The sequence below is a fragment of the Aethalodelphis obliquidens genome, unplaced genomic scaffold (assembly GCF_003676395.1).
Source record: "Aethalodelphis obliquidens isolate GAN/ISIS:26980383/991018 unplaced genomic scaffold, ASM367639v1 scaffold43, whole genome shotgun sequence".
In the NCBI taxonomy this organism is placed as follows: Eukaryota; Metazoa; Chordata; class Mammalia; order Artiodactyla; family Delphinidae; genus Aethalodelphis; species Aethalodelphis obliquidens.
Genome location: NW_020837987.1, coordinates 7,471,122 through 7,498,902, shown reverse-complemented (window position 1 = coordinate 7,498,902; position 27,781 = coordinate 7,471,122). Strand labels below are relative to the sequence as shown.

Below are 27,781 nucleotides of genomic sequence, written 5' to 3'. Positions count from 1 at the left end.
CCAAAACCCCTGGGCTCCTGCCATATCCCACATGCCATCTGTGTTAGTTTTTTTTTTTTTTTGCGGTACGCGGGCCTCTCACTGTTGCGGCCTCTCCCGTTGCAGAGCAGAGGCTCCAGACACGCAGGCTCAGCGGCCATGGCTCACGGGCCCAGCCACTCCGCGGCATGTGGGATCTTCCTGGACCGGGGCACGAACCCGTGTCCCCTGCATCGGCAGGCGGACTCTCAACCACTGCACCACCAGGGAAGCCCTGTGTTAGTTTTCAACTCGATGTTTTCACTTAACTCCACCCTTTAAAATCCAGTAAATTTAGATAAAAAGGAAGCCATACGTTAAGCACCCACCAGACTGGTAAACATTTAAGAGTCTGACAGTGCCAAGGGTTGGTGGGGATGTGGGGCAACTGGAACCTTCTGTGTGGCTGGTCAGGTGGTACAACCACTTCGGAAAACTCTTTAGTAAGATCGACTGAACCTGCAGATAGGCTTAATTGATGACCCAGCACTTCATCTCCTAGGATCACAGCCTAGAGAAATTGTACACAGATGCCCCGGAATACGGGTACAAGTGTCCTCCAAATGTTAGTCCAAGGAATAGATAAACAGTTCATAATGTGGAAAAGTACACGGCCGTGAAAAGAAATGAGTCACAGCCATCACATGGGCAAATCCCACGAATACAATGGCCAGACACAAAGGAGCACAAACCGTATGATTCCATTCACATTATGCTGTCAGACAGGCAAAACGAATTGTATTATTTAGAGATGCGTATGAAGATGGCAAAACTGTGACGAGAAGAAGGAGACGATAATCGTACGAGTCAGAATACTGTTCATCTCTAATGGGAGGGAGTTATGACCAGGGAGAAACACCTGATTAGGGGCTCTATGGGGGAAACTGAGGCACAGGGAGGGAGTGACTTGCCCGAGGTCACGCACACTTCAGTCAGTGGTGGCGTCTGGACTGGAACTCAGGCTATCTGACTCCAGAGTGTTTCCTTAACAGTATTCAATGCTGCCTCTAATGAGTTTCAAAATTCTCATAGGAAACAGACCCAAATTCCTAATCTTTAGCCCTAAAGGTCCTGCACGGTAAGGCCCCCGCCTGCCTCCCTCACTTCCTCCTTCACATTAATTCCCTGAACAACAGCCTTTAGACCTCAGGGTCCAGGGTTTTTGCACGTGCTGTTCTTTCTCCCTGGAACGCACTACCTGCTCCCTCTTTGCCTATTTTATTCCAACTCATCCCTCTCGGGTCACATGCCATGTTCTTGAGGCCCAGCCCCCACATGAGGCTGGGTTCCCCATATTTGATCGTATCCTCTTGAACTGCTCCTTCCTGCCCAGGGAGGACAGCCAGGAGGTTGTTTTTGCTGGATGTGTGAGTGAACCCACAAACCACACTGCAAGTAACTCCAGGGTGTCACACTCACCCCTGGTAGCCTACTCCTTGGCCTTTTTGAGCACTGAGGTCCACCAGCTTTATTTAACTGTAGGTGCAGGGGAAACAGCAGTAAAACAGACCGAGGAATCCCTGTTCTTGTGGGCTTCCATCCTAGGGGAGAAGCTGTGACAGGTGAGGTCACTGAAGCCTTGGTTGGCCAGTGCCAGAGCCAGGTGACCTCCAGGTGGCTGTGAGGCCAGGGCAGCCCTGCCTGTTAGTTGGGGACACTGGCCAGGAGCACTGTCTTCCCCGGGGTCCTCGTGCACACTGGGCACCATGCAGGTGTCTGTGGCTATGACCCCTTAGGACGTCTCCCAGCGCACATGTGCACAGGATCTCAGAGGACGTGTCTAGGAGCACAAGGACTGATACACAAAGCAAGTGAGTCTTCAGACTCTACCAGAACAGGAGGTACTGCTGTCCAGAGTGGCTGCACTGCCCGCGCTCCCACCAACGGAGTCCTCGAGCTCCCGCTGCCCGGAGTCCTCACCTGGGTATCACCAGGCCTTTGGGCCTTAGCTCACGGGATGAGGGTGCGGTTGGGACTCACCCTGCTCCCCCCAGCAAGGCCACCCGCCACTGCCACTTACTCTTGACGTCCAGCTGGGCGGCATACTTGGTGAAGCCCTTCAGGCAGACCTTCTCTCCGATGAGGGAGAGGAACTCCTCAAAGGCCGGCCCGGCCTCCTCGTTGTTGTACATCTCCTCCTCCGAGCTCTGGCCAGCCTTGCAGTAGAGGATGCCCACTTTGTGTTTCCGGCAGAGCTGCGGAGGCGAGAGCGGCATCAGGGAGGCAGGCCAGGCAGAATGGAGGGGGGGCATGGAACAAAGCAGGCTCTCTCGGGCGCGGAGCCCAGGGAGCTGCCGGGGTCACACAGGAATTCAGTGCTACAGCCAGAGAAGAAAGAAGGCATGGGGGCACGTCCCAGTTGTCCCTCTCCCACCCTGCCATTCCAGGGAGGCACAACAAGGTGCTGGTGCCGTCATTCTCATGCTTTCTACATGAGGGCCGAGGGTGGCTGGCGACGCCATTCTCTCAAGGGAAAGACCTTGGCCGGCTTCCCACAGTAGGTGGACCGGACCTGGCTAAGGTTCTGCAAAAGAAAATTCTGGAGGACTCAGTCTAGTCGACATTGTTTTTTAGGGGGTGAGCCCTTGATAACCGTGTTTTTTCTTTTTTTAATTAATTAATTTTATTTATTTATTTTTGGTGCGTTGGGTCTTCGTTGCTGTGCGCGGGCTTTCTCTAGTTGCGGCGGGTGGGGGCTACTCTTTGTGGCGGTGCGCGGGCTTCTCACTGTGGTGGCTTCTCTCTTTGCACAGCACAGGCTCTAGGAGCATGGGCTTCAGTAGTTGTGGCTCGCAGGCTCAGTAGTTGTGGCGCATGGGCTTAGTTGCTCCGCGGCATGTGGGATCCTCCCGGACCAGAGCTCGAACCCGTGTCCCCTGCGTTGGCAGGCAGATTCTTATCATTGTGCCACCAGGAAAGTCCTCCATGTTTTTTTTATGTATCCCTGATTCCTCTGTTCACTGGTGACTGGACCATCGACAGTCATGTGACCTAAGGGTGGGCCAGTCAGAGGCTCTACTGGGGCTGAGAGTCAGCTAACTGGGGCCTGCATGTGCCTATAATCCTAACAGTAATTCTGTGAGCTGTGGGAGGGCCAGAGAAGCAGAGGGAGGCAGTGTGCAGTGAGGGAGAGGGAGCACGCACACACACACGGGAACCTGGTGGCTGTTTTGTTCCTAGACTATTTCCCTCCTAAGACCCAGTCACGTTCCGGCTCTTGGCACCCCTAGAATTTGATAGGAGACCACTCCTTTTACTGGAACTAACCTGAGTGGGTTTCTGTTCTTTGGAGAAAAAAACAAGTGACCAAGACAGAAGGAGGTACCGGGAGTGGGGCTGCAGGCTGCTGCCCCAGTGTCCCCCCACCCTCCTCCCTGGGCCCCGGCTCACCCCTTGCTCGTCGAGCTTCAGCAGCTGCTCCGTCACCTTGGGAGTGTTGAGAGCCAGCCGCAGGCAGTGGATGTTGAGCTCGGGGATGACATACTCCAGGGCGTCCTTCAGGGGCAGGCCCCGCCCTGTCCCATGCTTCATAGCTGTGGGTGTGGCGTCCTCCAGGATGGAGCCACGCAGGGTGGTGAGCTGCTCGAGGAAGAGGAGGGAAGGTTAGGAGGCTCTCAGGACTCGGGAAGGGATGAGAGCACATGAGGGTGTCCTGTTCTCAAAGCGACATGTGGGATGGTTAGTAGCCTGGGCTCTGCCAGAAAGCACTAGGTCTGGACCAACTTGAACTTGCTGTGTCCTGGCTGTGTGTTCTTGACCAAGTGACTGCCCATCTGTGAGCCTCAGCTTCCAAGGACTGTTGGGAGAACTAAATGAGATGGTGGATGGAACGTCCTTCATTTGTTCAACGAATGATGAAAGAAGAAAGACCCCTGTCTTCCTGGAGCTGACGTGCGGGCGAGGAGATGGATTATGTCAGGTAATAAGAGGTATAATGGATAAAACAAGCTCCACAATGTAGACACTCAAACAAACACTCTTACTGTCATTATCAGGAATAATATTATGTGTACACTTATTACCATAAGCTCTTATGTAAAACACCTGCCTGCCCTGGACACCGGTACCATCTTGGATCTTGAATTGTGACACTGGTTTTCAACCTGGTTTCCTGAAAAAATCACCACCAGTGGTTCTGATTCGGCTGGTCTGTGGTGGGGCCCAGACATGTATGTATACACGCACGTATGTATGTATACACACACTTACATATTTGTATATTTGTATACTTATACACACACACTCACTCACTCTCTCTCTCTCTTTTTCTTTTTTTTTTTGTGGTATGCAGGCCTCTCACTGTTGTGGCCTCTCCCGTTGCAGAGCACAGGCTCCAGACGCGCAGCCTCGGTGGCCATGGCTCACGAGCCCAGCCGCTCAGCGGCATGTGGGATCTTCCCGGACCGGAGCACGAACCCGTGTCTCCTGCATCGGCAGGCGGACTCCCAAACACTGCGCCACCAGGGAAGCCCCTCTCTGTCTCTTCTAATACTACTCAGGTGATTCTGATGTGAAGCCAGGGTTGAAAACCTGAGTCAAGCCAATCATGGCCATCTCATTCCTCTTACGCAGATGTTGCTTTCCAAGTTTTTCCTATAGTCGGCTACATGACTAGTTCCAGGCAATGAGATGGGATGGAATTCAGCTTGGGGAGGACGTCTAGGGCAGATTTTCTTCCCTGGTAAAGGAAAGCCCCTTTCCACCTGCCCATTTTTTCTAAGGACACTGGTATAAGGATAAGATGTTTGGAGCTGTGGAAGCCATCTTGTGATCGTAAGTAAAGAGACAACAACAACAAAAATTACACAGAAGTCATGTCCTGCCACTGCCTATCCCCAGACTTCTTCTGTTAGATAATTAAAATAACCCCGTATTTGTTTTAGCTATTGTTAGTCATGTTTTCTGTTACTTTGCAGACAAAGCAATTTCCAACAGATACATCTTAATAACGAGTCACATTTATGAAGGCATAGTTCACTGCACTGTATTCCAGGAATGATAGCAGCTATCTAGGTACAGGTCTGTTCAGGGGAGGTTTTACTATCTCCATTTTACAGATAAGAAAACTGAAGCTCTAAGAGGTTAGGTGCCTTAGCCAAGGTCACCACAGCTAAGTGGCTGAACCAGGATTCCAACCCAGGTCTGACGTCTCCAAAGCTCATGATTCTTCTCTTTGAAATATTTTTTTAACTGTGAAATATAATCCGTATACAGAAAAGTCTACAACACATATAAGTACAGCTCAAGGAATGATCACAGAGTGAATACCTAGGTATCACCACCCAGACCAAGAAACACACTACTAGACTCCGGAAACTCTTTCGTGCCCCTTCCCACCTCCCTAATGGCAACCCCATCCTGACTTTTCACACCAGAATTTATTTCTGCCTGCTTCTGAGCTTCATGTCGTTTGTATTCTTTTCTATCTGGCTTCTTTCTCTCAATGCTATGGATGTGAGATACGACCATGTTGCAGTAAGAGGCTGACGTTTTTACCCCAATGGATTTAATCCATCCTACTGCTGACGAGCACGGAAACTGCTTCCAGCGTTTGACAACTGTGAGCAGTGCTGTTAGGAACATTCACGGAAGCATCTCCTAGTGCACATGGACACATTTTCGTCTGGGTTTATACCTAGGAGAGAAATTGCTGAGTCACCAGGCATGTTAATCTTCAATTTTACTGAACTGCCAAATCGTTTTCCAAGTGGCTGTACCAATTTACACCCCGCCAGCCCCGTCTGAGAGCCCCTGCTGCTTCCCGTCCTCACTATCACTAGCGCAGGCTTCCATCTACGCTGTGCTGCTGGCCGCCAGGCTCCGCTGTGCTCTGGGTGAGGCACGGCAGCTCCAGCACCACAGCGAGAAGACTCCCTAGTCTGCAGCAGAACAGGGAAAAAAAATCCTCCCCCAAGGGGCTTGCTGTCAGCACCCAAAATACACTTGGGGCTACGGTTTAAAGACTAGGGAGGATCAACGTTAACTGGAAAAACACGCTCACCCCAAAAAGTCAACAGATGCAAGAGGTGGCAAAAATGACGTGTCATGACACTGCCTCTAAGCATACAGCCTAACCCTGCCAAACAGGACCTGGGCAAGAGGCATGCGTGTTAGGAATGAATGATCTCATGGTTGGGAGTTCCCAGTTCTGGCTTTGGGAATTAATAAACAAATCTCTCTTAGGATAAGCCGGATAGTCTTGAAGTACATCACGAAAAACTGTGGTGTGGATGCTCTGCCCTGCCAATCTGGGTGGCCCTGGGATTGTGAATTTCAATGAAGGCACCAACGGGATCAGCGCCTTTCTATCCTGCTGACACTGCCCCACAGTGCCCTCTGCTGGGGCCAAGAGACAGCGTGGACCAGAAATCCTCATTCTCTTCCAACACTCGAGACAGGTGGCCTACCGTCACATTTTTGGCTCTGAAGACTTGACCAAAAGCCACTACTTGAAAAGCTCCCAGCTTTTCCTTCTCTGCTGGCGATAATAAGTAGGGCACTGGCAGGCTGCAACGTGTGGCCACCTCTGCTCTCCACCTGGTCCTGTCCACCATCATGTCCTACCTGGACTGTGACAGCAGCCTTTTCCCAGTCTCCCTGCACCTGCCCCACCACCACCCCACGCCGGTCCATTCTTCCCGCAGCAGCTTGAGTCAGATGGTGTCTCTCCTCTGTGCAGAACCTGCTGACAGCGTTCCGTCTCTCTCCCAATAAAATCTACACTCGCAGGACTTCCCTGGTGGTCCAGTGGTAAAGAATCCGCCTTACAATGCAGGGGACGTGGGTTCGATCCCTGGTCAGGGAACTAAGATCCCACATGCCACGGGGCAACTAAGCCCACATGCCACAACTACTGAGCTTGCATGCCTCAACCAGAGAGCCCGCCTGCCGCAAACTACAGAGCCCACGTGCTCTGGAGCCTGTGCGCCACAACTACAGAGCCCATGTGCCCTAGAACCCACACACAACTAGAGAAGAGAAAAGCCCGCACGTCGCAATGGAAGATCCTGCATGCCTCAACGAACATCCCGCGTGCTGCCACTAAAACCCGACACGGCCAAAAGAAAAATTAAAAAAAAGAAACCCTTGCCTTAAAACAAAACCAAACAAAACTACACTCGCTGCTCAGGCTGCGAGACCCTGTGTGCTCTGACCCTTGATGACATCTGGCATCATCTCACTGAGTTGTGAAAGGGATTCAGGGCCACACCAGCAACTAACCATCGGCACAGGTTGTTCTCCACCAGCTACTGACTCAGATGCATCCCTGCCTTCCCCTGTGCTGCGTCCACCCTCCAAGAGCTCTTCCTGGGAGGTCACTTGGGAGTCAGTCTGCCTTGGTTCAAATCCCGGCTCTCCCCCTTCTCTAGCTGTGTGACTCTGGGCAAGCTGCTGAATTTCTCTGTGCCTGTTCCCTTATCTATAAAATGGGGAATAACAGTGCCTGTCGCAAAGGGTTATAAAGATTCAAGAAGATAATCCATGTACAGTGCTTTTCTACCACTGTATCTGGCATACAGTGAGCACTCAATATATGTGTTAGCCATTATCACATTACACACGTCGGATGTTTTTACACAAAGCCATATGTGTAGTTAAAAATTTAAAAAAAAGTTAACCTTAATAGGAAGCTACAGTTTGTTTCTCCCCCCACTTAACAGTATGCTTTGGAGATTACATCACACCATCATCGGTGCCTACTGAACACAAGTGAGGTCCCAAATGAGGTTCGCTACTACACTTGCTTTTTACACTTAATACAAGATTCTTCCTTTTCTGCTTTGTATACATATATACTGTTTAAATTCTTAGTGAGTGACAGTTACTTTTTCAATAAAGAAAGAAAAAAAAAATCTAAATCTCTAACCCTCACAAAACTAAGGCTTGTCAAAAACTCATATCTGGGGCCAAAGGGAACCCACTGAGCCTGCTGGGCCAAAGTGTCCCCGGCTAGTTGGCATTCCTTGTGTCCTGCCGGCAAGGGGCTCAGGACAGGGCAGCCCTGGCCTGGAGCTTGTCCTGTCCAGGCTCAGGGTGGGTGGGGCTGATGTTTCGGCGTGTGGTCCTGAAGCCCAGCTCCAGTCTGTTCCCGCCCCAGCGGGAGGCTCAGAGCTGCCAACACTCCCATCCCATCTGCTGGGAGATGTGAGCCCACTCGGTCTGCTTGGCGGCCGGGGGCGGCCATCTGGGGCAGGCCAGCCGGCTGGCTTGGAAAACAGCCTGGGCCCTTCGCTCTGGCCCCCATGCCTTGGTTAACCGGAGCCCGAGATGTGTGTGTCGACAGGAGAAGGGCAGAACTCTGACCATAAGCTGAACCTTCACTCCCCAGAAAGGCCCTCTGACCTTTCGGGAAACAGTGACAACACGACAGCAGCGTCATCACAGTATCTGCCGCTCAGAGCACTCACCACCCTGCAGCCTTGTGCTATGCCACCTCATGCGTGCCGGTCCAGGAGAACCTTCCCGCCTCTCCAGGACACAAGGAACAAACGGTACAAAGTCTATTTTACAGATGAAGAAACTGAGGCATCCAGGGGTAAAGCCATCTGCCTAAGCTCACAAGGCTAGTGAGTGGCAGAGCCCAACCGAACCCCAAGCTGTCTGTTCCCAGAGCCAGAATACAAACTCAACCCCACAGGGCGTGGTGAGTGGTTAAGAGCACGGGCTGGGGACACAGGCAGTCTGGGTTCATATCCTGGCTCTGCCACTGGGGGACCCTCACGAGTGACAGCCCTAGGCCTCGAGAGTCCTCATCTGTAGAATGGGGGGAAGGGGACCCACATCGTGGGACTACTGAGAGAATCTGAAGGGTCAATGCATATAAAACACTCGGAAGAGTGCCTGGCAGGAATATGTGCTAAAAGTGTTAGCTATTCTTATTACTACTGTCATTACTACTTTTGGGTTATGTGACTCTCTGCCTCCATGGCAGGAAGGGCCTTAGGAAGGGGCAAGGCAAACCTTGTTGGCCTCTGCCCCTACCTCCAGATGACAGGATGACGAGGTCCTCAGGCCTTAGTGCCCAATAGGCGGCTCTGCAAGGGGCTGGGGCCAGGACTGAGTACACGTGTGGCCTGCATGTGTGTGAGGGGCAGAGAAAGGCCTGCTTGTGGCCATGAACCTCACGGTGGGCCAAAAGTCAACAGGGCTGACTGAATGTGACAAGGGGACAGGAAACTGAGACCTCTCCCAACGGCTATCCTCACTGGGCTCTCCCCGAGTGCCAGGCCCAGCACTGCCTATTTTATATGTGCAACCTCACCAAGCCCACACTATGGTCCTGTGAGAGTGGGATTCCCATGGGGGAAACAGAGGCTCTGAGAGAAGAAGCCACGTGCCCAAGGTTTCACAGCTGCTGAGTGACTGTGCCAGGCCTGGTCCTGCCTCAGGACCTTTGCACTGGATGTTCCCTGTGTCTGGAACACTCTTCCAGATGTCCACATGGCTCCTCTCATCTTCTTCAGGTCTTTTACTCAAATGTTCCCTTCCGAGTAACACCTCCCTTGACGATCCTGTCTAAAAATCTTACCACCCCCGCACTTGTCTCTCTTCCTTGCTTTGCCTTCCACCTTGTCATCATGTACCACGTAGTCTAATTTACAAGAGTATCTACGTATTGTCTGCCTCCCCAGCAAAAATGCAGTCCCGTGAGCATCTCTGCTGCCTTATTTACACTGTTTCCTCAGTGCCCAGCACAGTGCTGGCCGGTGGTGGTGCTGAGTGAATCTCCGTGGAGTGGATGAACCCCAGGCCTGTGCCCCTGAGCTGCGAAGGCCCTGTGCCCAGCCTGGGGCGGATCAGAGGCTAGTGTGTGGGCGCTGGGCGTGGGAAGTGAACGGAAGCAGGAACGAGCCAGGAATGGCACCAAGCCAGTTTCCAACCTACTGAATAGGAACCACAGCAAAGGGAGTGAATATACATAATCGGTGTAGAAAATGCCCGACACACAGTGTTGAATAAATCTACAATACAACAGCAGCTGTAATATTATTGATTAGTATATGATGGCTGTTGTCATTTCACCTGGCAGCTCCCCACATGTCCTACAACACTTGGATACAGTGTGAGCTGTCACCTCACGTTCTGCCCTGGTGTTCATCTGGCCAGAAAGGTGAGGAGAGGGAAGGAGGAGGATGCTGGGGAGACTCCGGGGCCGGTGACCACCTGTGATCTGGGGCACAAAGGTTTTGGGGCTGCCTCCCCTACGCTGCCATCTGTGTCATCTCACTCCCCCTCAGCGGGAAGGTCTTCGCGAGGGGATGCGGCCACGGCCCTCGGTGCAGCATCTGCCGGCCTGGATGAGGTCCAGGATCGGCTGGCCCCACATCCAAACTCCCTGGCAGTGCCTGCCTGTTGGGCTCCCATGTCTGTGCAAAAGCCCAGGCCCAAGGGGGATGGGGTAATGCAGGGGTGAGGGAGATCCATTGGGGGGGCCTGCCCAGCTGATGATTGCTCCTTTTCTGAAAAGGTCTTCCTTTGAGGTCTTTTGGAAGTCTCTATCATTTCTACTGGCCTAGCTCCCCACCTTTTGCTGAGGAACCACCCCCCTACCACCACCTGTGGGTGGCTCTGACAGAACTGTCGATCACAGTGCCCAGCCCGGCCCCTGGACCCAGGGTGGAGCACATGTCCTAGATCTAGACAGAGTCCTCTATCATCCCTGACAACAGTGACTGGCCCACGCTTGTGATCCAAGCAGAGCCGATCAGAGTCCTTCCCAGAGATTCAGCAGATAAGAACGCGGAGGAGAAAGTAAAAAGATGGAAAAGATTTGAGCAGCCGGTCCCCATTTTCCCATGACATGGAGAGAGCTTGTTGGTAGCAGGAGAGGATGACATTCACAATGCAAAAAGCAGCAGAGCCAGCTGAGCGGGAGAGATAAGGAGGCAGAGTTCTGGTGACATCATTTGAGTGCCTGGGTCCAGCTATGCCTGAAGCCATTCCTACCCCTGGATTTGCAGTTACATAAACCAATGAGTTCTATTTCTGGCTTAAACCAGATAGAAGTAGATTTCTGCCACTTACAACTTAAGAGTCCTAATCGAGCAGGGTGCCCCCAACGGGCCTTGTTCCCTAGCCACAGCTGACATTTATTGCAAGGGAAGACCTCTGACCAAGCCAGGACAATGGGATCCTCTATTCTGAATGAAAGTGGGCAGGCTGGGCCTGTTTTGAGCTGATCAACATCAACGGCAGTGCCTGCTGCTGAGATTCCCCAATTCCTGCCCCGCCCGAGACCTGCTGCCTTAGTTCTCCTTTCCACTCTGCAGGGCATCTCACAATCCTGAAAGAATCCCCTATATCTCTCCCTTTATTTTTTATATTCATCACAGTTAATCTTTTGCAAATGTCAGAATCTTGGGCTCTGCAGTCAGACACACTGGATTCCAATCCTGGCCACTTAGTCACTGATTTCAGACATGTTTCTGAGCCTCAGTCTTCCCTTCTGTAAAATGGGGAGACTGACAGGATTGTTCTCCTGAGGCTGTTGGAAGGATTACGAGTTGAAACAGGGGAAGCACTTACCCACAGAACCTGGCACAGAGTAAGGCTCATAGATGTGAGTGGCTGTGATTTATGTAATAATAGCAATAGCAATGGGACCTACCTCGCGGGTCCGGAAGATGATCCTGTACTGGTACTGAGGCCCGTGGTCCTTGTGGTCCTCCAGCTTCTCCCGCTTGATGCTCACGGCCACTGGTCCCAGCTTCTCGTCCACGCCAAAGTAATTGGCATGCTCTGAGAGGGAAGAGCAGGTGAGCTCAGAGTCAGCTCTCTGGGAAGGAGGGGTGACGTCCCACGGCAGGCCTGCTGAGAGGACAGCTGGGGAAGGCTCTCGTGCAACTCGTACAGAGCTCTTGTGCAGGCTCTTGGGATCCTGGTCACACAAACCTCATGGCTGGTCACGATCACACTCAATGGAGAGACCGTTAAGAGGTTAAAGCCCACCTTACTATAGCCCACAGAAATTTCCTGAGCCTCAGCGCTCTCATCTGGGAAATGGGGGGCCCTCACGCTACCCATGATTCATAGAGCCGATGTGAGAGTGAAACGAGGCTACGAACCAAAAACGCTTAGTGCAGTGCGTGCCATGTTATAAACCTGGCTTCGCTGTGATTATCCCATATTTGCAAACGTTCAGCAGCTTAGCTGCCAATTAGCCCTCGTGAAGTGGTTAGATTCTAGTCTAGAGAGGCTTCTGCCCGGCTGAAATCCGGGCCCTGGACTCATTAGATGTGTGGCCCAAGTTGCTTGATGGCATTCTCATCTGTACAACGGTGCCAGGAAGGATGGAGCCCTCTCTCAGCCGGTTGTAAGGACTAAACAGGTTAATAAGCATGGAGCACTCAGCACAGGGCCGGGCACAGAGTAAGCACATGAGATGTGTTGGCTAGTACTACCCCCAGGGCATGATGTTTGTCACAGAAAAGGACCATGATTCCAGTCCCCAAGCGTCACCTTTATCTCACCATATTTCTATAGATGTAGGAAACTTAAACACTACTCTTTTTTTCCTTATGGTGACAGAGACTTTACCAAGTCATGGAGGAAGTCTCCTGTTCTCTCCCCAAAATGACAGCTGTCTCCCCTTTTTAAACAAACATGCTGCTGTCTTATAATCCTTCCAGGCAAACAGTTCTAACTGATATATAACCCAAGTATCTCCTGCTTGTGGTAGATGCCCACCAGCAGTCTGTCTTAAGTCCGTGAAGTCAGCAGCTACGCACTGCCAGAGATTCCTTCCCACCCCAGCACTCTCAATATTTAAACGTTGGTTTCTATTCTCGTAAGATGATTCAAAGGCTTATCTAAGGCTCAAATGTGTGTTAATTAATGGTCCCAATAAGAACAGCACCTGCAGTGGGTTAAACAATCTCCCCAGCTGGTCAGAGAACAGAGTAAGTGTGCTCCACGGATATCAGTTCATTCCTGAAACAGCTGCAGGATCTGTTTTGTTTTCCGCCAATGCATACCCAGTACCTTGCGGTCTTAGCATAGAATAGGCAATCGATAAACACTGACCAATGACTAACTTATTTATGAGTTTCCAGGACTACAAAGAAATCATTCTTTCAAAGAAAAGCTTCTTTTTAATGCTCCATGATAAGCACTCACTATCTGCCTGATGAAGAACTGTTTTGATGTACAATCTTATTTGATCCTAACCACAGTCCTTCCGTGTAGGTATTCCTACGTGCAAGTTGAAAAGAACGTGTTCTCTGTTGGTTAGGTAGAAAATTAATATAGTATAAATGCAAAACCAGGTTTCAAATCCTCTCAGCCTTACTTTCTGGCTACTGGATTCGTCAATTTCAAAGAGCGACCCTGCCAACTTCTCCCATGGGTTGTGGATTTGTTCCCGTCTCCCTGTCGCTGTAGTAGTTTTTTATTTATATACCCCTCAAACAGGTTGCCAGGTATACAAAGGTTCACAACTATTAGTTTCTGGGTAAATTTTTAGAAAGTCACTAAGAAATGGCCCTTTTGGTTCTTCTAACAAAGCTTTTAGCCTTGAAATCTATTTTGTGTGATACTGATGTCACCTCACCAGTTTTCTCTTGGTTAGTGACTGTCTGAACTTCTTTTTTCACCCCTTAATTTTCAGTCTCTGTGTCATTTTGTTTCTGGGCATGTGATGCTGCTACAATCATCTCTGTTCCTCACATGAGGACACGGAGTCCAAGGGGTAAAATGTGTCACGTAGCTAATAAGCTATGAAAAAGACATCCTAAACACAGGGCTGTCGGACTCCAACGCCGGTGGGCCTCCAGAGACTGTGCTCTGGACGATCTAGTTGACATTTGTTGCATTTGACTAGGATACTGCTTTAAAAAAAATTTGAAACTAGTTGCTGTGGAGTACTGGCTGCCTATCCGTTACCTCTTCTTCCCTTCTTTCATTTTAAGAGAAACCCTCTGTTCTTGGAGGAAGAAAAGAGAGGGGCTATGTCTACCTAAAAACTAACATTTCCCAGCCTGCCTTGCAGACAGATGTGGCCAATGACCAGAAGCAGTTGGCTGGGACTTCTGAAAATGTTCTTTACAAGGGGCTGACTTGAAAAAAAAAAAGGTAGGGGTGCTGAGTTGACATTTTGCCCGAATCCTTTCCTCCTTTTCTTTGCCTGGAAACATGGATGTGATGGCTGGAACTCCAGCAGCCATCTTGGACCAGGAGACCACCCTGAGGGCTCGGAGGCCATGCACTAAGGCTGGCATTCCACTGTTTCTGAGGAGTAACCATACCAGTCCTGGGCTGCACATCTCCAGACTTCTTTATGTGAGACAAATAAACTTCTATGCTGTTTTAAGCCTGTTACTATATCAATTCAATTCTGAATTGATATAGGAGAATCCATACTAAAAAAATCTGAATTTCAGGAGAATCTAGAAAAATTGGAAAGGCTGGCAACACTGAGCTTGTCTATACTTCCTGATGACAACAGTGAGCTGGAGCTGAGCAGGAGCTGCCCTTTGTGCAGTCCCTGCCTGGTCTGCTTCCCTCTATTGTCTCCTGCCTGGTCCCCGAGGCTGCCTGGGTTTGTGGTCTCTGCACTATGCTCTGCTGCCTCCTAGGATTGCCTCATCAGCACTAATGAACTTAACCACGTGTGATGCCTGTGTTAACACCCTCCAAACATCAACGGCTCCGCCGTCAAAGGGAATCCAGAACCTGCCAGCTTCTTCCCCCCTCCTAGGCTCCCCTAGACCTCCCTATCACCATCTCCTGCCTGGACCATTGCAGCAGCCTCCTCCTCGGTCTCCCAGCTCCCCCTGCCCCCACAGCCTGTTCCCTAGAGGGAGGCTGAGAATACCTGAGTCAGATCAAGGCCCTCTCCTGTTCAGAACTTTCCTGCGGCCCCATCTCACTCAGGGTAAAAGTGAGAGTCCTCACTGTGGCTCACAAAGTCCCACATGATCTGCCCCTGTCACCTGTCTCAGCTCCTTCCACTCTCCCTCAGTCACTCTGTCCCAGCAACACTGGCCTCCATCCTATTCCTCCAGTGTTCCAGGACTATTGCACTTGTTTCCCGTGTCAGGAACACTGTCCTCAATCTCCACAAGCCTCCCTCCCTCACCTCCTTCACCTCAGTACTCAAAGGGCACTCACTAGGAGGCCCTCCCTGACCATTCCCTACTGAAAATGCAACTCCCAGCACTGACACTGTTTCCCTCTTCCCTGCTTCACTTTTCTCCACCGCACTTGCCCCTCACCACACCTTACGTATTTATCTAGTTTTATTGTTTGTCTTACCCCACTAAGACATTAGGAAGACAAGGTTTTTGTTTCAAGCTGGTCAATACTGTATCCCCCAGCTCTAGAAAGTGCCCTGGCACATAGCTGACCCAAGCACATATTTGCTAAGTTAATGCATATCTACTGTTTCATGTAGCTCGGGGTTTTAAAGTGCTACCCATGTGTCATGAGGCTGGACTCCCTGCATCGTCACAGCTCCTCTCTGAGGGAGGTCTTGTGTCTTTCTGCACCCTCGGTGGCCAAGGAAGGGCCTGGCAGCGAATGAATGAGCAGTGACAGTCTCAGAGACCAGGTGCTGCCCACCTGTCTGCCCCCACCTCACCTTTGCCCACGAAGTAGTCCTGGTAGTAGCGGGCGCCCAGGTCCACGTGCTCGATGCTGTACTGCCGTGGGCGACTCTGCGTCCTCTGCTGTTCCTTGGGCACCTCCAGCACCGAGATGCTGGCGTTGGTGCGGTAGGCGCTCAGGGTGGGCTCCGGAGGGCGGCCCTCTCCGCCGCCCCCACCGCTGCTGCCTGTGGAGCCCGCGGCCGCCCGGGAGAAGCTCACGTTGCGCTCGCACTCACCGCCGATCTCGTTGCGGAAGTGCGGGCAGCTGAGCAGCAGGTCGTTGCTGTTGTCGTCGCCGAGATCCTGCTCCAGGTTCTCCTTGCAGTTCAAGTCCTCCGTGCTGGTGAAGGCGGGGTCCAGGCCGCCGAGGCTGTGGGCCCGCGACGCCGTGAGGGACGCCATGGCCGAGGCGGCCGAGGCCCCGGTGGTCGTGTTCCGCCGCTGGGCCGTGGACGCCCGGTTGGCGGCCGCCTCGTTGAGGTCGAACAGCATACTCTGCACGTCGAAATGGGCGAAGCTCTTCTGGCAGACCCACGGCCTGCTGGCCTCCGGGGGGCTCCGGCCGTCCTCGGCCTCCCCGGGGCACCGGGCCGCTTCGCCCTCGGCTTTACTGCTCCGCAGCTTCCGGAAGATGGACGAGTCCACCGCATCCCCACCGCCCAGGCCCCGCGTGGACTTCTTCCGGGCCTTCTCCTTCTCCTTCATGGGCTGCAGTGGCAGCAGGCCGTCCTTGGCGGGCTGCCCGTTGCGGGCGTCCCCCTTGGCTCCACTGCCGCCCCCCGCCACGTGTCGGCCGGGATCGGCCCGCAGGAGCTCAGTGAGGCTCGGGGCACCCCGGGCCTCGGGCTGCTCGCTGCGGAACTCATTGAGGATGTCGAAGAAGCTCTGCTCGGGCACACCCTGCACGTCGATGGAGGACGTGCTCCCATACTCGCGGAAGAGCGGCAGCGCCCCCGTGTGCCGGGCGCCCCGGGGCTCCGCCGCGTCCTCCAGGTCGCACTCGCTGAGGGTGATCTCGCTGCTGCTGCGGTGCCGCAGCGGGAGGAAGGCCCTGCCGGGGGACCGGGGCCACCCGTCCTGGAACTCCACATCCTTAGACCTTCTCCTGGAGAGTCGGTGCAAGGCTTTGGACCCTGAGGAAGCCGGGGTGCTGGTGGGGGTCTGTCCGTTCTGTACGCTTCTCATGGAATGGGCCACCTTTGTGGCCTTTGTGCCATCTGTGTCCTGTGAGGGGCTGGGGTTGTTCTGTTCTCTCAGGGCCTCCCGCTTGGGTGGCCAGTCGGCCACTCTTGCCCGCACGCCCATCTTGGGCACCGCGGGGGTGGTGGGACTGGGGCGGGTGGTGGCACTGGCCGGGCTCTCACCCACAGCCTGGGGCATGCTGCCGTTCTGGACCCAGAATCCCATGGGAGCATAGTCCCCTGTGTGCGGGCCGGGGAGGACATCGGCTGCCCTGGTCCCACAGCTGACGGCCAGGTCCACACCATCGTTGGGAATGGGCCGATAGGTGGCCATAGTCCACGGGCACTGGAGTGCTACTGGCCCCCGAAAGCTGTAGACTAACTTTATGGGGTCCCCTGGCCCTCAGCCATTGTTCAGGGCCACCAGTCCCAGGATGAAGGATTCTGGCCCCTGAAGCCTGTCGGGAAGGTTGTGAGCCTGTGGAGTCCAGTTCTCCACCATCGCTGTGGACAACTGAGCCAGGACAACCTCACGAGGCAGGCGCTGTCCCGGGGCCTCCAGACTGAGTGGCTCAGCGGGGCCGAGCAAGCAGCAGGTGTGCGCGAGGGCTGGCAGGCTGCAGGGGTGCCTTCCCTGCCATGCTGAAAAGGGAGAAAAGGCAAAGGTGAGATGTGCCGTTATACTGCTCCCAGAGAATGACCTTTTGTTTTTGACAGCTTTACTCATTTAAAAACAAACAAACAAAACCACAAAAACCGTTTTTTTATGGAAAATTTCAAACATACCCCAAAGCAGAGAGGAGGACACGATAAGCCACCCCACCAGCTTCAACACTATTAACTATTGGCCATTCCTGTTTCATCTGTTCCCCTACTCCTCCACTTTGTTTTTGGCACAATATTTTAGAATAAATCCCAGACATCAGGCCATTTTACCTATAAATAATTTAGCTTGTATCTCTAGCATATAAGGCCTTCAAAAAAAAAAAAAGTAACCACGATACGTTTATCATACCCATCTAGATAAATAAGAATTCTTTAATGGCATGTAATACCCCAACGGCATTACATTTCCCCGCACTGTCTCAAAGATGTCTTTTGAAAGTTGACTTGTTCAAATCAGGATCCAAACAAGATCTGTACCCTGCTTTGGCATATATATTTCTTAAGTCTCCGCTACTCTACAACCCCCCCTCCCCCATCTTGATGCTATTTACTTATGGAAGGAATGAGGTCACTTGTCCTGCGGCGCTTCTCACTTTCAGGATCTGGCTGACTGTTCCCTGCGGTGTCACTGCACATGTTCCTCTGCCCCCCATGAGTCCTGTCTACTGGTGGTTGTACACAGAGGCTGCACGGTTGTCCATCTGTTTTGTAGTCCACCTGACCAGCCACCCCGCCAGAAAGGAAGTGAAAAAGATGGAGGAGTCACCATGAGCACTGGTGGATTTGGGGGACGGAATGTCTCTAGAAATCTATGTGATTAATAAATATTGATACTATGAGAGCTGGCAGATCAGCTCCTATTGCTTCTTTGCTGACAGGTCCCCAGTGGCTTCTTACTGCATTTGAATAAAATCCAAATTCCTTCCGCTGGCTCATGAGCCCCACAGGACTGGCCAGTCTCCCTGTTGCCTCTCCCCAGCCCCAACTAAGGGATGTGCCTCTCCCATCACATTGGCCTTCTTTTCTGTTCTTCTGACATATCAGGCCCCATCCAGGATGTGTGGGTATCCTTCCTCGGTCCTTCACCAGGCTGGTTCCCTAACTTGATATTCATTCTTTAATGAAGCCTTCCCAAACCACTCTAGGAGCCTTTCTCTGTCACTCTGCTCTCTTCTTTTCCCTTAGAGGTTACCACTAATTGAAATTAGTTTGCTATTTACTGGTTATCTCCATCACTAAATTATCAGTTCCAGAACGGCAGGGCGATCTGTGTTGTTCACTGATGTAGCCCTGGAATAGTGTCCAGGACACTTGTTCACAAGTGTATGAATGAGCGAACAGACAGCCTCCATCTGACCTGATGTGTTTAGTGCATCCTGACTTGCGCACCTCTGGGGAAGGGAGTTCATTCTTCTTCTGCCCGGCAACATAAAGTACTCTGCAGGATCACTTCCCTTTGTCTCTACCCTGAGCTTCTGGAAGATGAAACCCTCAGTGGGGAAGGAAGGGGAAAGTAGATCATGGCCTGTGGCAGAACCTGCTGCTTGTCCCAGCAGCTGTGCCTCTTTCTCCTGCCAACAGTACTGATTTTATTCAGGGCAGCAGAGTGCTGGGTCGGCCTGGGCATCTGACTCAAGGTGACTAACAATTACTTTCCCTTGGAATGTGGAACTGGACATGGCCATTGTGAGTGATGTGACTGACTCATGTGAGTCAGTGAGTGTTGGTGCTTTCTGAGTAAGTGGAAGGCCTCCTGTGTGAGCATGTGTATGAGTGTGTGTGTGTGTCTATGCGCACGTGTACACGTGTAGGAGGCATTTCACAACTCATGCCTAGAGGTATGGAGTTAGCTGGCAGAGAGGCACCGCCGGGGAAGCATGAAGCAGATTCATGGAGCAAAAAAGAAGGGGAGCCTATAGCCTCTGAGAAAGTGAGAACCAGGTGAGGGGAGAGGTGGGGCTGGGGCGCAAAGCGCCCTCTTCCTGGTTCCCCATGAGCATTCCTGAAGGTACCACAGGGAGGCATACAGGGGAGGTGGCAGAGAAGGGGCAGGAAAGTGGAGAGTACCCAGGGTTGGGCTGGTTAGGGGAGATGGAGGCCAGGTGAAGCCGCGGGGACCTGGAGAGCAGAGCGTCCTCTAAAGAGGCAGCTGGGCCTCAGCTTCTGCAACCAAGCCTTGCGGGCATGTGGATGCCTGATCATGGGATTTTTCAAGAGAAAACAGAAATCTAGAACTGTATGCAACATCTCCCAACCTGAAAAACAAAAACAACAGCTACGACAGCAACAAACTAACATGCAGAGATGACCTCTAAAAGGACTTTCAAGAAACTGCTCATGGTGGTTGCCCCTGGGGAGGGAAACTGGGTATCTTTCCTCTCCACTCCCAGCCCCATCCCTGCTTCATTTATTTTCTTTAGTACTTATACTCACTTATGTCTCTGATTGATTCCTGGCCTCCTTCCCCCCATAAGAATGTGAGCTTGTATAACTGATTCACTTTGTTATAAAGCAGAAACTAACACACCATTGTAAAGCAATTATACCCCAATAAAGATGTTAAAAAAAAAAAAAAAAAAAGAATGTGAGCTACTGTGTATCCCCAGGATCTGTGTTTTGCAAGAAGGGGCAGAACGGAGCCTTACTTTTTACTGCACACCACTGGCTACCATTTGCATTACTTACATGTATTCTTAGTCAACAGATGAATTCCCCACACACACCACAACAAGGGCCAACAAAGTAAGTATGTGGGCCTGATTTGAGCAGGGGCTGCTGGTTTGTGACTTTCGGTGACTGGTCTTCAGCTTCGCCAGAGATGAGGGCCTGAGGGCAGCCCCAAACTCTGCTGGGCCCCGGATCCCAGGCCAGGCTGGGGTATCCCGACCAGCTGAGGGCACTGTTGGCGCCGCTTGGCAGCCCAGCTGTGCCCTTGGGTCAGCCTGGCAGAGGATTAGTCCTTTGAGGTCACGTTTGGGCTGGCTGGGAAACGCAGTGGCCCCGACGCGACCCTGACTTGCTTGTGCAAACACCTCTGACAGATGGGCTTTGCTGATGGCATTTTGTTTCAGCTCAGTCGGAAACCCCCAATTCGCTTTGCTCCCTTCTATGAAAACACACAGATGTTCTTGAGGCCCCGGTCTCTGCACAAATCCCTCCCCGAGCAGGTGCAGCTGAGTCTCCTTGTGACGTTCACAGACTGAGTGTATGATACCCACAGCCTCTCTGGGATTCAGGGACCGGTGCACACTGGTCCCTTTCTAGCTGTCTCTGTTGAACTTCCTCTTCCTAGAAGCACTCTGATCTTCCTGATGGGGAACCTCTTGTTATGAGAGCCAGACTGCCTGGGTTCAGATACTGGTGTGCCACGGACTGGTTACTGAAACTGTGACTCAATTTCAATCCGTAAAATGGGGATAATACCATCTACCTCATGGTCCCTGCTATTATCACCGTTCCTTCGCATATCTTTGGCAGGAGTTCTTCCCCGCAGTTACAGAAGCACAGCCAGGGGTGGGCACAGGACCTCAGCAGAGCATAAAAGGCTGGAGGGTGTCCTGCAGTAGCGGGGGATGTGGATCTGACTTTTCCTACATGTCACTTGCTAGGGGCCCTGGCGTTCCTTTCTTCCAGTGTTGCTTGGCTCCTGCCTGTTTTCTACAATTGCCCCTCTGGCCTCCTGTTGATTCTGTAAGCCACTGATAAATCTGCCTCTGCCCAAGACTGTCAAGCAAGGCTTTTGCTGCCGGCATCTGAGGACCCTGACTAAGACACGGTGCTGTGTGCAAAGAAGGCACGTGCGGATGGTGGAGGGGAACAAATGGGGCCAAGGCCGTGGCACAATGAGAAGCAAGCGACAGTGGGTGAGTCAGGTGGGAGGCATTTGGCTGCAAGTAACAATAACATTACCGTCTTGGGCAATGAAGACACTTCATTATCTCATGTAACAAGGAGGCCAGATATGGCAGCTCCACGCTTGGTACAGGGAAATGACGTCAGGCGTTTTCTCTTTCTCCCCCACTGCCGTCCCGCAGTGTGCTGCTGGCTTACATCTTTGGCTTGTGGCCCCGTGGTCACAAGCTGGCAGCCACAGCCATGCCTCTCACTGAACTACTGGCGAGGGGTAAAGAAAGGGATGATGTAAGAGTGTTCTTACCGATCTGACCCTAATCAGGAAGGAGAACATTGCCAGAACATTGCCCCTCCCTCCACAGACATTCTTTTATGTCTCATTGGCCAGGATGTGGTCCCTTATGGCCACTCCAGTTGCCAGAGAAGCTGGTGAAGCCAGCCAGAGTCTATGATCATCCTGATTGCCCATGGGCCACTGAGGACTCATCCCTGGGGCTGGCCACACTGGTTCCCAGAAAAGGTCAGGGCCTGTTAGAAGAGCAGGCAACTAATGGTGTATCTGTGTAAGAGCTCCCAGACTGTCATTTGTAAAGAAGCTGGGGAACTCTGAGCTGAGAGGATGTTTCCTTATCAGGCCCCCAAAGCCTGGAGGCTAGAACAGCAGGCGGACAGGCCAGCACCATGGCCCCAGTGTCCTGGCTCTGAAGGGCCCTGCTCTGTGGAGTCACAATATCTGCCGGAACCTCACAGAGCAGAGGAAAAGGGAAAAACACAAGCCTTCCAGTGTTAGACATTTGTAGTTTGCTCCCCTAGCCTCCATGACTCCTTTTTCCAACAACAGCCCAGATTTCCCTTTGAGAACCTGCCCGCTCTGACCTCCACCCAATGGGCTAGAGGAGGGCTTCTTCTCAAGGTCAGGAACAAATCACACAATTCAATCAGAACCAGAGACCTAGTGATGTCTTTGCTAGAAGTGCTGGGGCTGAAGACTGTGCTTTTCCCTTTTACCCCGAGCCGGAGAGGATGTGAAAGATGGAATCACTGTAGCCATCTTGTGACCATGAGGGGAGAACCATCTGTGAAAGGGGCTGAGAGTTACAGACAATCTGGGGGCTGTAGTCATCATTTGAGTCTCTACATCAAGCCTGGACCTGAAGCCAACCCGATTCCACTTCCCACCTCTGGACATTTTAGTTACATGACGAAACAACAACAAAACAACATCTGTAACAACAGCTACCACGTATGACCCTTCTGTGGTCCAGGTCCTTGTCTAAGCACCCGACGTTTATATTTCTCTTAACCCTCACAGCAGCTCCATGAGGTAGATATCATTATTATCTCCAGCTTACACACGAGGAAACAGGAAGGAAGGAATGTGTCCCAGACCATATGACTGTGAGGTGGCAGAGTTGGGACCGACCCCAGCTGCTTCATTCCTGAAGTGAGGCAGTCCTGAGCTCAAGCACCAGCCCTCCCAGTGATCACAGGCAGCCTCCTGCACCTCGTGATTCTCACTTTCTTCAGTGGTGACACACAACAAATGATCTCCAGATACAACTGCTCTTCTGAGTTCCAAACTCAGGTACTTACCTGCTTACTTGACACCACCATGTCTGTATCTCATATGCACTGCAAACTGAACATTCCCAGCCTGACTCTTGACCTCTCCCAACCACAAAACTTGCCCCTTCTCAGGACAGTCAGGACGGGCTGAGCTACATTACACTAACAAAGGACCCCAAGTGCTCAGAGGCTTACACAGCAAGGGTTTGTTTCTTGTTCATACTGCATGTCCATCATGGGTTGGCCAAGGGCCCCGCTCATGTCAGCTTTGTTCCCAGTTGAGGGAGTAGCCCTTCACCTGAGACCCTGCCAATCTCAGAGGGAAAAGACATGGTTGAACCATGCAATGGCCCTTAAAGTTCCTGCTCAGGAATGACACGTGTCACTTCTGCAAACTACATTTTATTGGCCAAATCAAGACAAGAGATGTCAGCAGGGTGGTACACCAGAATATCTGTCAGAACAGGAATGCAACTGGCCATCTGCTTCCTCTGCATCTCAGCAAAAGGCACTTACTTCCACCCAAGGGCTCAAACTGGAAACGTCAATGTCATCCTTCACACTTCCTCTCCCTCACTCCACACGTCCAATTCACCACCCCACATCCTGTTGACTCTCCCCACAGCATATCCGAATCCATCTTTCTCTCCCACCAGCCCTCTGGTCTGAGCTGCTGTGACTTTCACCGGTTCACTACACCACAGCCTCACTGGTGTCTCTGCTTCTGTTCCTGTGCTCCTAAGGGCCCTTTTCCACACAAAAAAATTCAAAACCTTCCTCTCAGTCCTCCAGGCTCCCTTTCCTCTTCCCCTTGCTCTTGGAGCCCAGGCCACAATGTCCCTCTTTCAGTTCCCCTCACACCCATCTTCCCTGCTGTCTCAGGACCTTTGTACATGCCATTCCTGCTCGCCTTCCTTTACCTAGGTAATTCTTTCTCAAGACTCAGGACAAATGACACTTTCTCCACCTAAGCTTCGTTTCTCACCAACCAGTTCAATCCCCAACCTGAGCTCTCTGCATTTCCCTTTGGTGGTACCTGCATCAATATATGTAAGTAGAGACCTCCCTGGTGGTCCAGGGTTAAGAATCCGCCTTCCAATGCAGGGGACATGGGTTTGATCCCTGGGTTCGATCCCTGGCTGGGGAACTAAAATCCCACATGCTGCGGGGCAACTAAGCCCACGCGCCGCAACTACTGAGCCCACGTGCCTCAACTAAAGAGCCCGCGTGCCGCAACCACAGAGCCCACACACTCTGGAGCCCGCCTGCCACAACTAGACAGAAGCCCACGCGCCACAATGAAGAGCCCGCATGCCACAAGGAAGACCTTGCATGCCCCAACTAAGACCCAATGCAGACAAAAATGAATAAATATTAAAAATATATACATATATGTAAGTAATTTACCACGTAATTAATTGTTTGCCATATGTGAAGTGTGTGAGGCACTGAATGTGAGTCACTGCCTGCACCTGTGGCCCAAGCCTGACGCACAGTAGGCCATTGATAAATATCTGCTAAATAAATGAGTGGATGAATGACTTCATCCTGGACCAGGAAGCACCGTCTCAGTTGGGGTCCATGACCTGAGGGTAGGTAGGGCTTGCTTGGTGCCCAAGTGTGTCTGCCCCTGGGAAGAAGCTGAAAGTAATGTGTTGGGGGGAGAGAGAGTGTCTGTGTGTGTGTGTATGTATGCTGCCCCTTCACAGGCCTTAGATGAGAGGGTTGCTAAGTAGGTATCCAGGGCCTCCATCCTATACAGCCTCTGTGTCCAGGGCTGCCCTGGTCTACTCCAGATGTTTCTCCTTTATGGAAACACGACCCAGTCATTGTGATGGGGGCTCAGTGGGACCCGTGAGCTCTGGATAGCTCAGCGTTGTGGCACCAAGTCTAAGGGCTACTCTCAGAGGCTCACGGAGAACAATGACTCCTCCAGGGACCCAGTGGCGATTCAGTAGTTTCGGGGCACATACAAGTCATTCATTTGTCCAGTAAGAACTAGTTAGTCCTTGGGCTTCCCTGGTGGTGCAGTGGTTAAGAATCTGCCTGCCAATGCAGGGGACATGGGTCCGAGCCCTGGTCCGGGAAGATCCCACACGCCGCGGAGCAACTAAGCCAGTGCGCTACAACTAGTAAGCCTGCGCTCTAGAGCCTGCGAGCCACAGCTACTGAAGCCTGCACGCCATAACTATGGAAGCCTGTGCGCCTAGAGCCCGTGCTCTGCAACAAGAGAAGCCACTGCAGTGAGAAGCCCGCACACCGCAACGAAGAGTAGCCCCCACTCGCCACAACTAGACAAAGCCTGAGGGCAGCAACAAAGACCCAACGCAGCCAAAAATAATAAATTAAAAAAAAAAAAAGAACTAGTTAGTCCTTAAAACTCATTCATTCATTCACTCACTCATATAACAAACACCTACCACATTCTTTTTTTTCTTTTTTTTTTTTGGCCACACTGCAGGGCTTGTGGGATCTTAGTTGCCCGACCAGGGATGAAACCTGGGCCCTTGGCAGTGAAAGCGCGGAGCCCTAACCGCTGGACCTCCAGGGAATTCCCACATCTATCACGTTCTTACAAATCATTCAGTCCAAAAAATTCATTCAGTCAAAAAAAGCACTAAAAACTTATTCACTTATTCACCATTTACTAGGCATGTATAACTCATTTATTCCACAAACACTAAGCACTTAAAATCCATTAATTTATTCAATAAATTTCTTAAAGCATCTACTATGTGCTGTTATAGGAGCTGAAGATATAGCCCTGAGCAGGGCAGACCACGCTCCCCACCCCTTAAGAACTTACTTCCAGTAGAAGGAAGCCAGAGAAATAAGTAAACAAAGACAGAAAACAAGGGAACTTCAAAGGGTAGTCAGCCATATAAAGAAATAAAATGTAATGCTGTGACAGGTTGGGAGGAGGTCCCACCCTGAAGGCTCAGAGAGGGGGTGCCCTCTGACCTGGGGTCTGCATCAAGAGAGGGCGCCTGCCGTGCCCCAGGTGTGCTGATGAGCGAGGCTGACGTGCTGGGGCAGGAAAGCTGGGAGCGGCCCATATATAAGGCTCTCTTGGGTTGTCTGAGACGGTGGTTCTCTCCCCCAGCTGTCCATTAGAGGCACCGGGGAGCTTAATAAAAATACAGGTGTTCACACCCCACCCCTAGAGAGTCTGGATCAGCTGGTTTGGGGTGGCGCCCAGGCCTGAGTGTCTTTTTTTTTTTTTTTTTTTTTTTTTTCCGGTTGCGGAGCGCAGGCTCAGCAGCCATGGCTCACGGGCCCAGCTGCTCCGTGGCATGTGGGATCTTCCCGGACCGGGGCACGAACCCATGTCCCTGCATCGGCAGGCGCACTCTCAACCACTGCCACCAGGGAAGCCCCTGAGTGTCTTTTAAAAGCTCTGCAGCTGATTCCAACATGTAGCCAGGGCTGAGGAGAGAGGAAGAAATGGACAGAGCAAAGAGAGGAGCGTCTGACACCAAGCCTCGAGAGGCCGCAAATGTCAGAGGGAGTGAGCACACTGGCCACAGCGGGCCCAGGCAGAGGGGCAGGAGGGCAGGTGTGCGAGAGGCCCTGGAGGCGGGGTGTGGTCTGGGGAGGACCAGGTGGTTCACAGGCTGAGAGGGTCACCTTTGGTGACAATTACTGGTCTGAAGGGCACTGTGACCACTGCAGGAGGTATTTCAGGGGACTGCCGCTCCAGGGAGCCTTGTCCACGCCCCTCGCCCCTGGTGCTGCTGGCCAGCACGCCTCCCGCCAGCCCCTCCACACCCCAGGCAGAATCACCTTTGTCCTCCCCTCCCTGAGCTCCCAGGGCTCTGGACTGCACACACTCTCGACTACGAGAGTTAGCCCACAGGATTTTTAAGCCTCTGAGTATCTTTTGCTCTCCTTAGACCTTGAACAGCTCCAAGTCTGTCGTGGACTGAGGTCTAATGTTTGTTCTCGCCACATGGGTCGGGTAGAGGAGAGGAACGATATGGTGGTGATGCTTATAACAATAAGGCCAATACTTATGAGTTCTCCTGATGGGCCAGGTACGGGGCTACCCTCGTGGGGTGTATTAACTTGTGTGTCTCTATTAAGTAGGGACCCTAGCATGCCTGTGTTACAGATGAGGCAAGGGTAACATGGCCAAGTCACACAGCTGGGATTCAAACCTCGACAGTCTGGCTCCCACACCTATGCTCTAAATAAAAGATACAGCAGGTCCAATGGGTGTGTTGTGTGAATACATGAATGACGCAAGTATCTTTGAAATCAATTCATAAGGACAAAGCTCTGGAATGTCAGCAACACCTCAGCAGATTTCAGATTAAGAATCTGTTTCCTCCCCGCTATATCTTTCCCCACTTTATTGGAAACCTGAGCATACACAGGACCACTTTAGAGCTCCCCCAGGAAACAAGGTGGATGGAAATCTCAGAAATCTCATTAGAAAGTATCATGGCAGAGACTGCTCCATCAGCCCAAAGAACAATGAGCAGGGCCTTGACCGTGGCCATATACTACTGTGATATGTTTCGTATGCTCAACAACCCTGACACCCAATGTGTGGGTTTTCCATACCAAGCAATTCTCGTAGGGCTGGGTGTCCCACAATTTAACTCAATCCTGACACTAACTACCCAGCGTGAGCACAAACCCCATAGGTAAAGGGCTCAGTCCCATAAGACCGTCCCCACTTCAGACCCCAACTGCAAGCAGTGGGTCCCTAGGTTACCCACACTTCTGTCTGACTTGGCTACAAATCAGAGGTTCCCACGACCCCCTCCTCAAGTTCAATAATTAGCTATAACAGCTCACATAACTCAGGAAACACTACTTACTACTCCTGGTTTATTATAAAGGATACAGATGAACAGTCAGATGAAGAGATACACAGGATGAGGTCTAGAAGGGTCCTGAGTGCAGAAG

At 51.8% G+C, this 27,781-nt stretch overlaps 1 protein-coding gene across 14 annotated transcripts in view; it reads right to left on the bottom strand.

The window, feature by feature from the left end:
• SIPA1L3 (signal induced proliferation associated 1 like 3) overlaps positions 1 to 27,781 on the bottom strand; it is a 237,324-nt gene that overhangs the window by 80,852 nt on the left and 128,691 nt on the right. For all 14 annotated transcript variants that reach the window (XR_003427365.1, XR_003427367.1, XR_003427366.1 and 11 more), the window contains 4 exons: positions 15,596 to 17,425; positions 11,627 to 11,757; positions 3,409 to 3,597; positions 2,039 to 2,213 (listed from right to left, as the gene is read on the bottom strand). Coding sequence is in view for 10 of the 14 variants with exons in the window: in XM_027079390.1 (XP_026935191.1) it covers positions 2,039 to 2,213; positions 3,409 to 3,597; positions 11,627 to 11,757; positions 15,596 to 17,117 (2,017 nt within the window). In the remaining 4 variants the exon portion in view is untranslated. The remainder of the gene's footprint in view (positions 1 to 2,038; positions 2,214 to 3,408; positions 3,598 to 11,626; positions 11,758 to 15,595; positions 17,426 to 27,781) is intronic.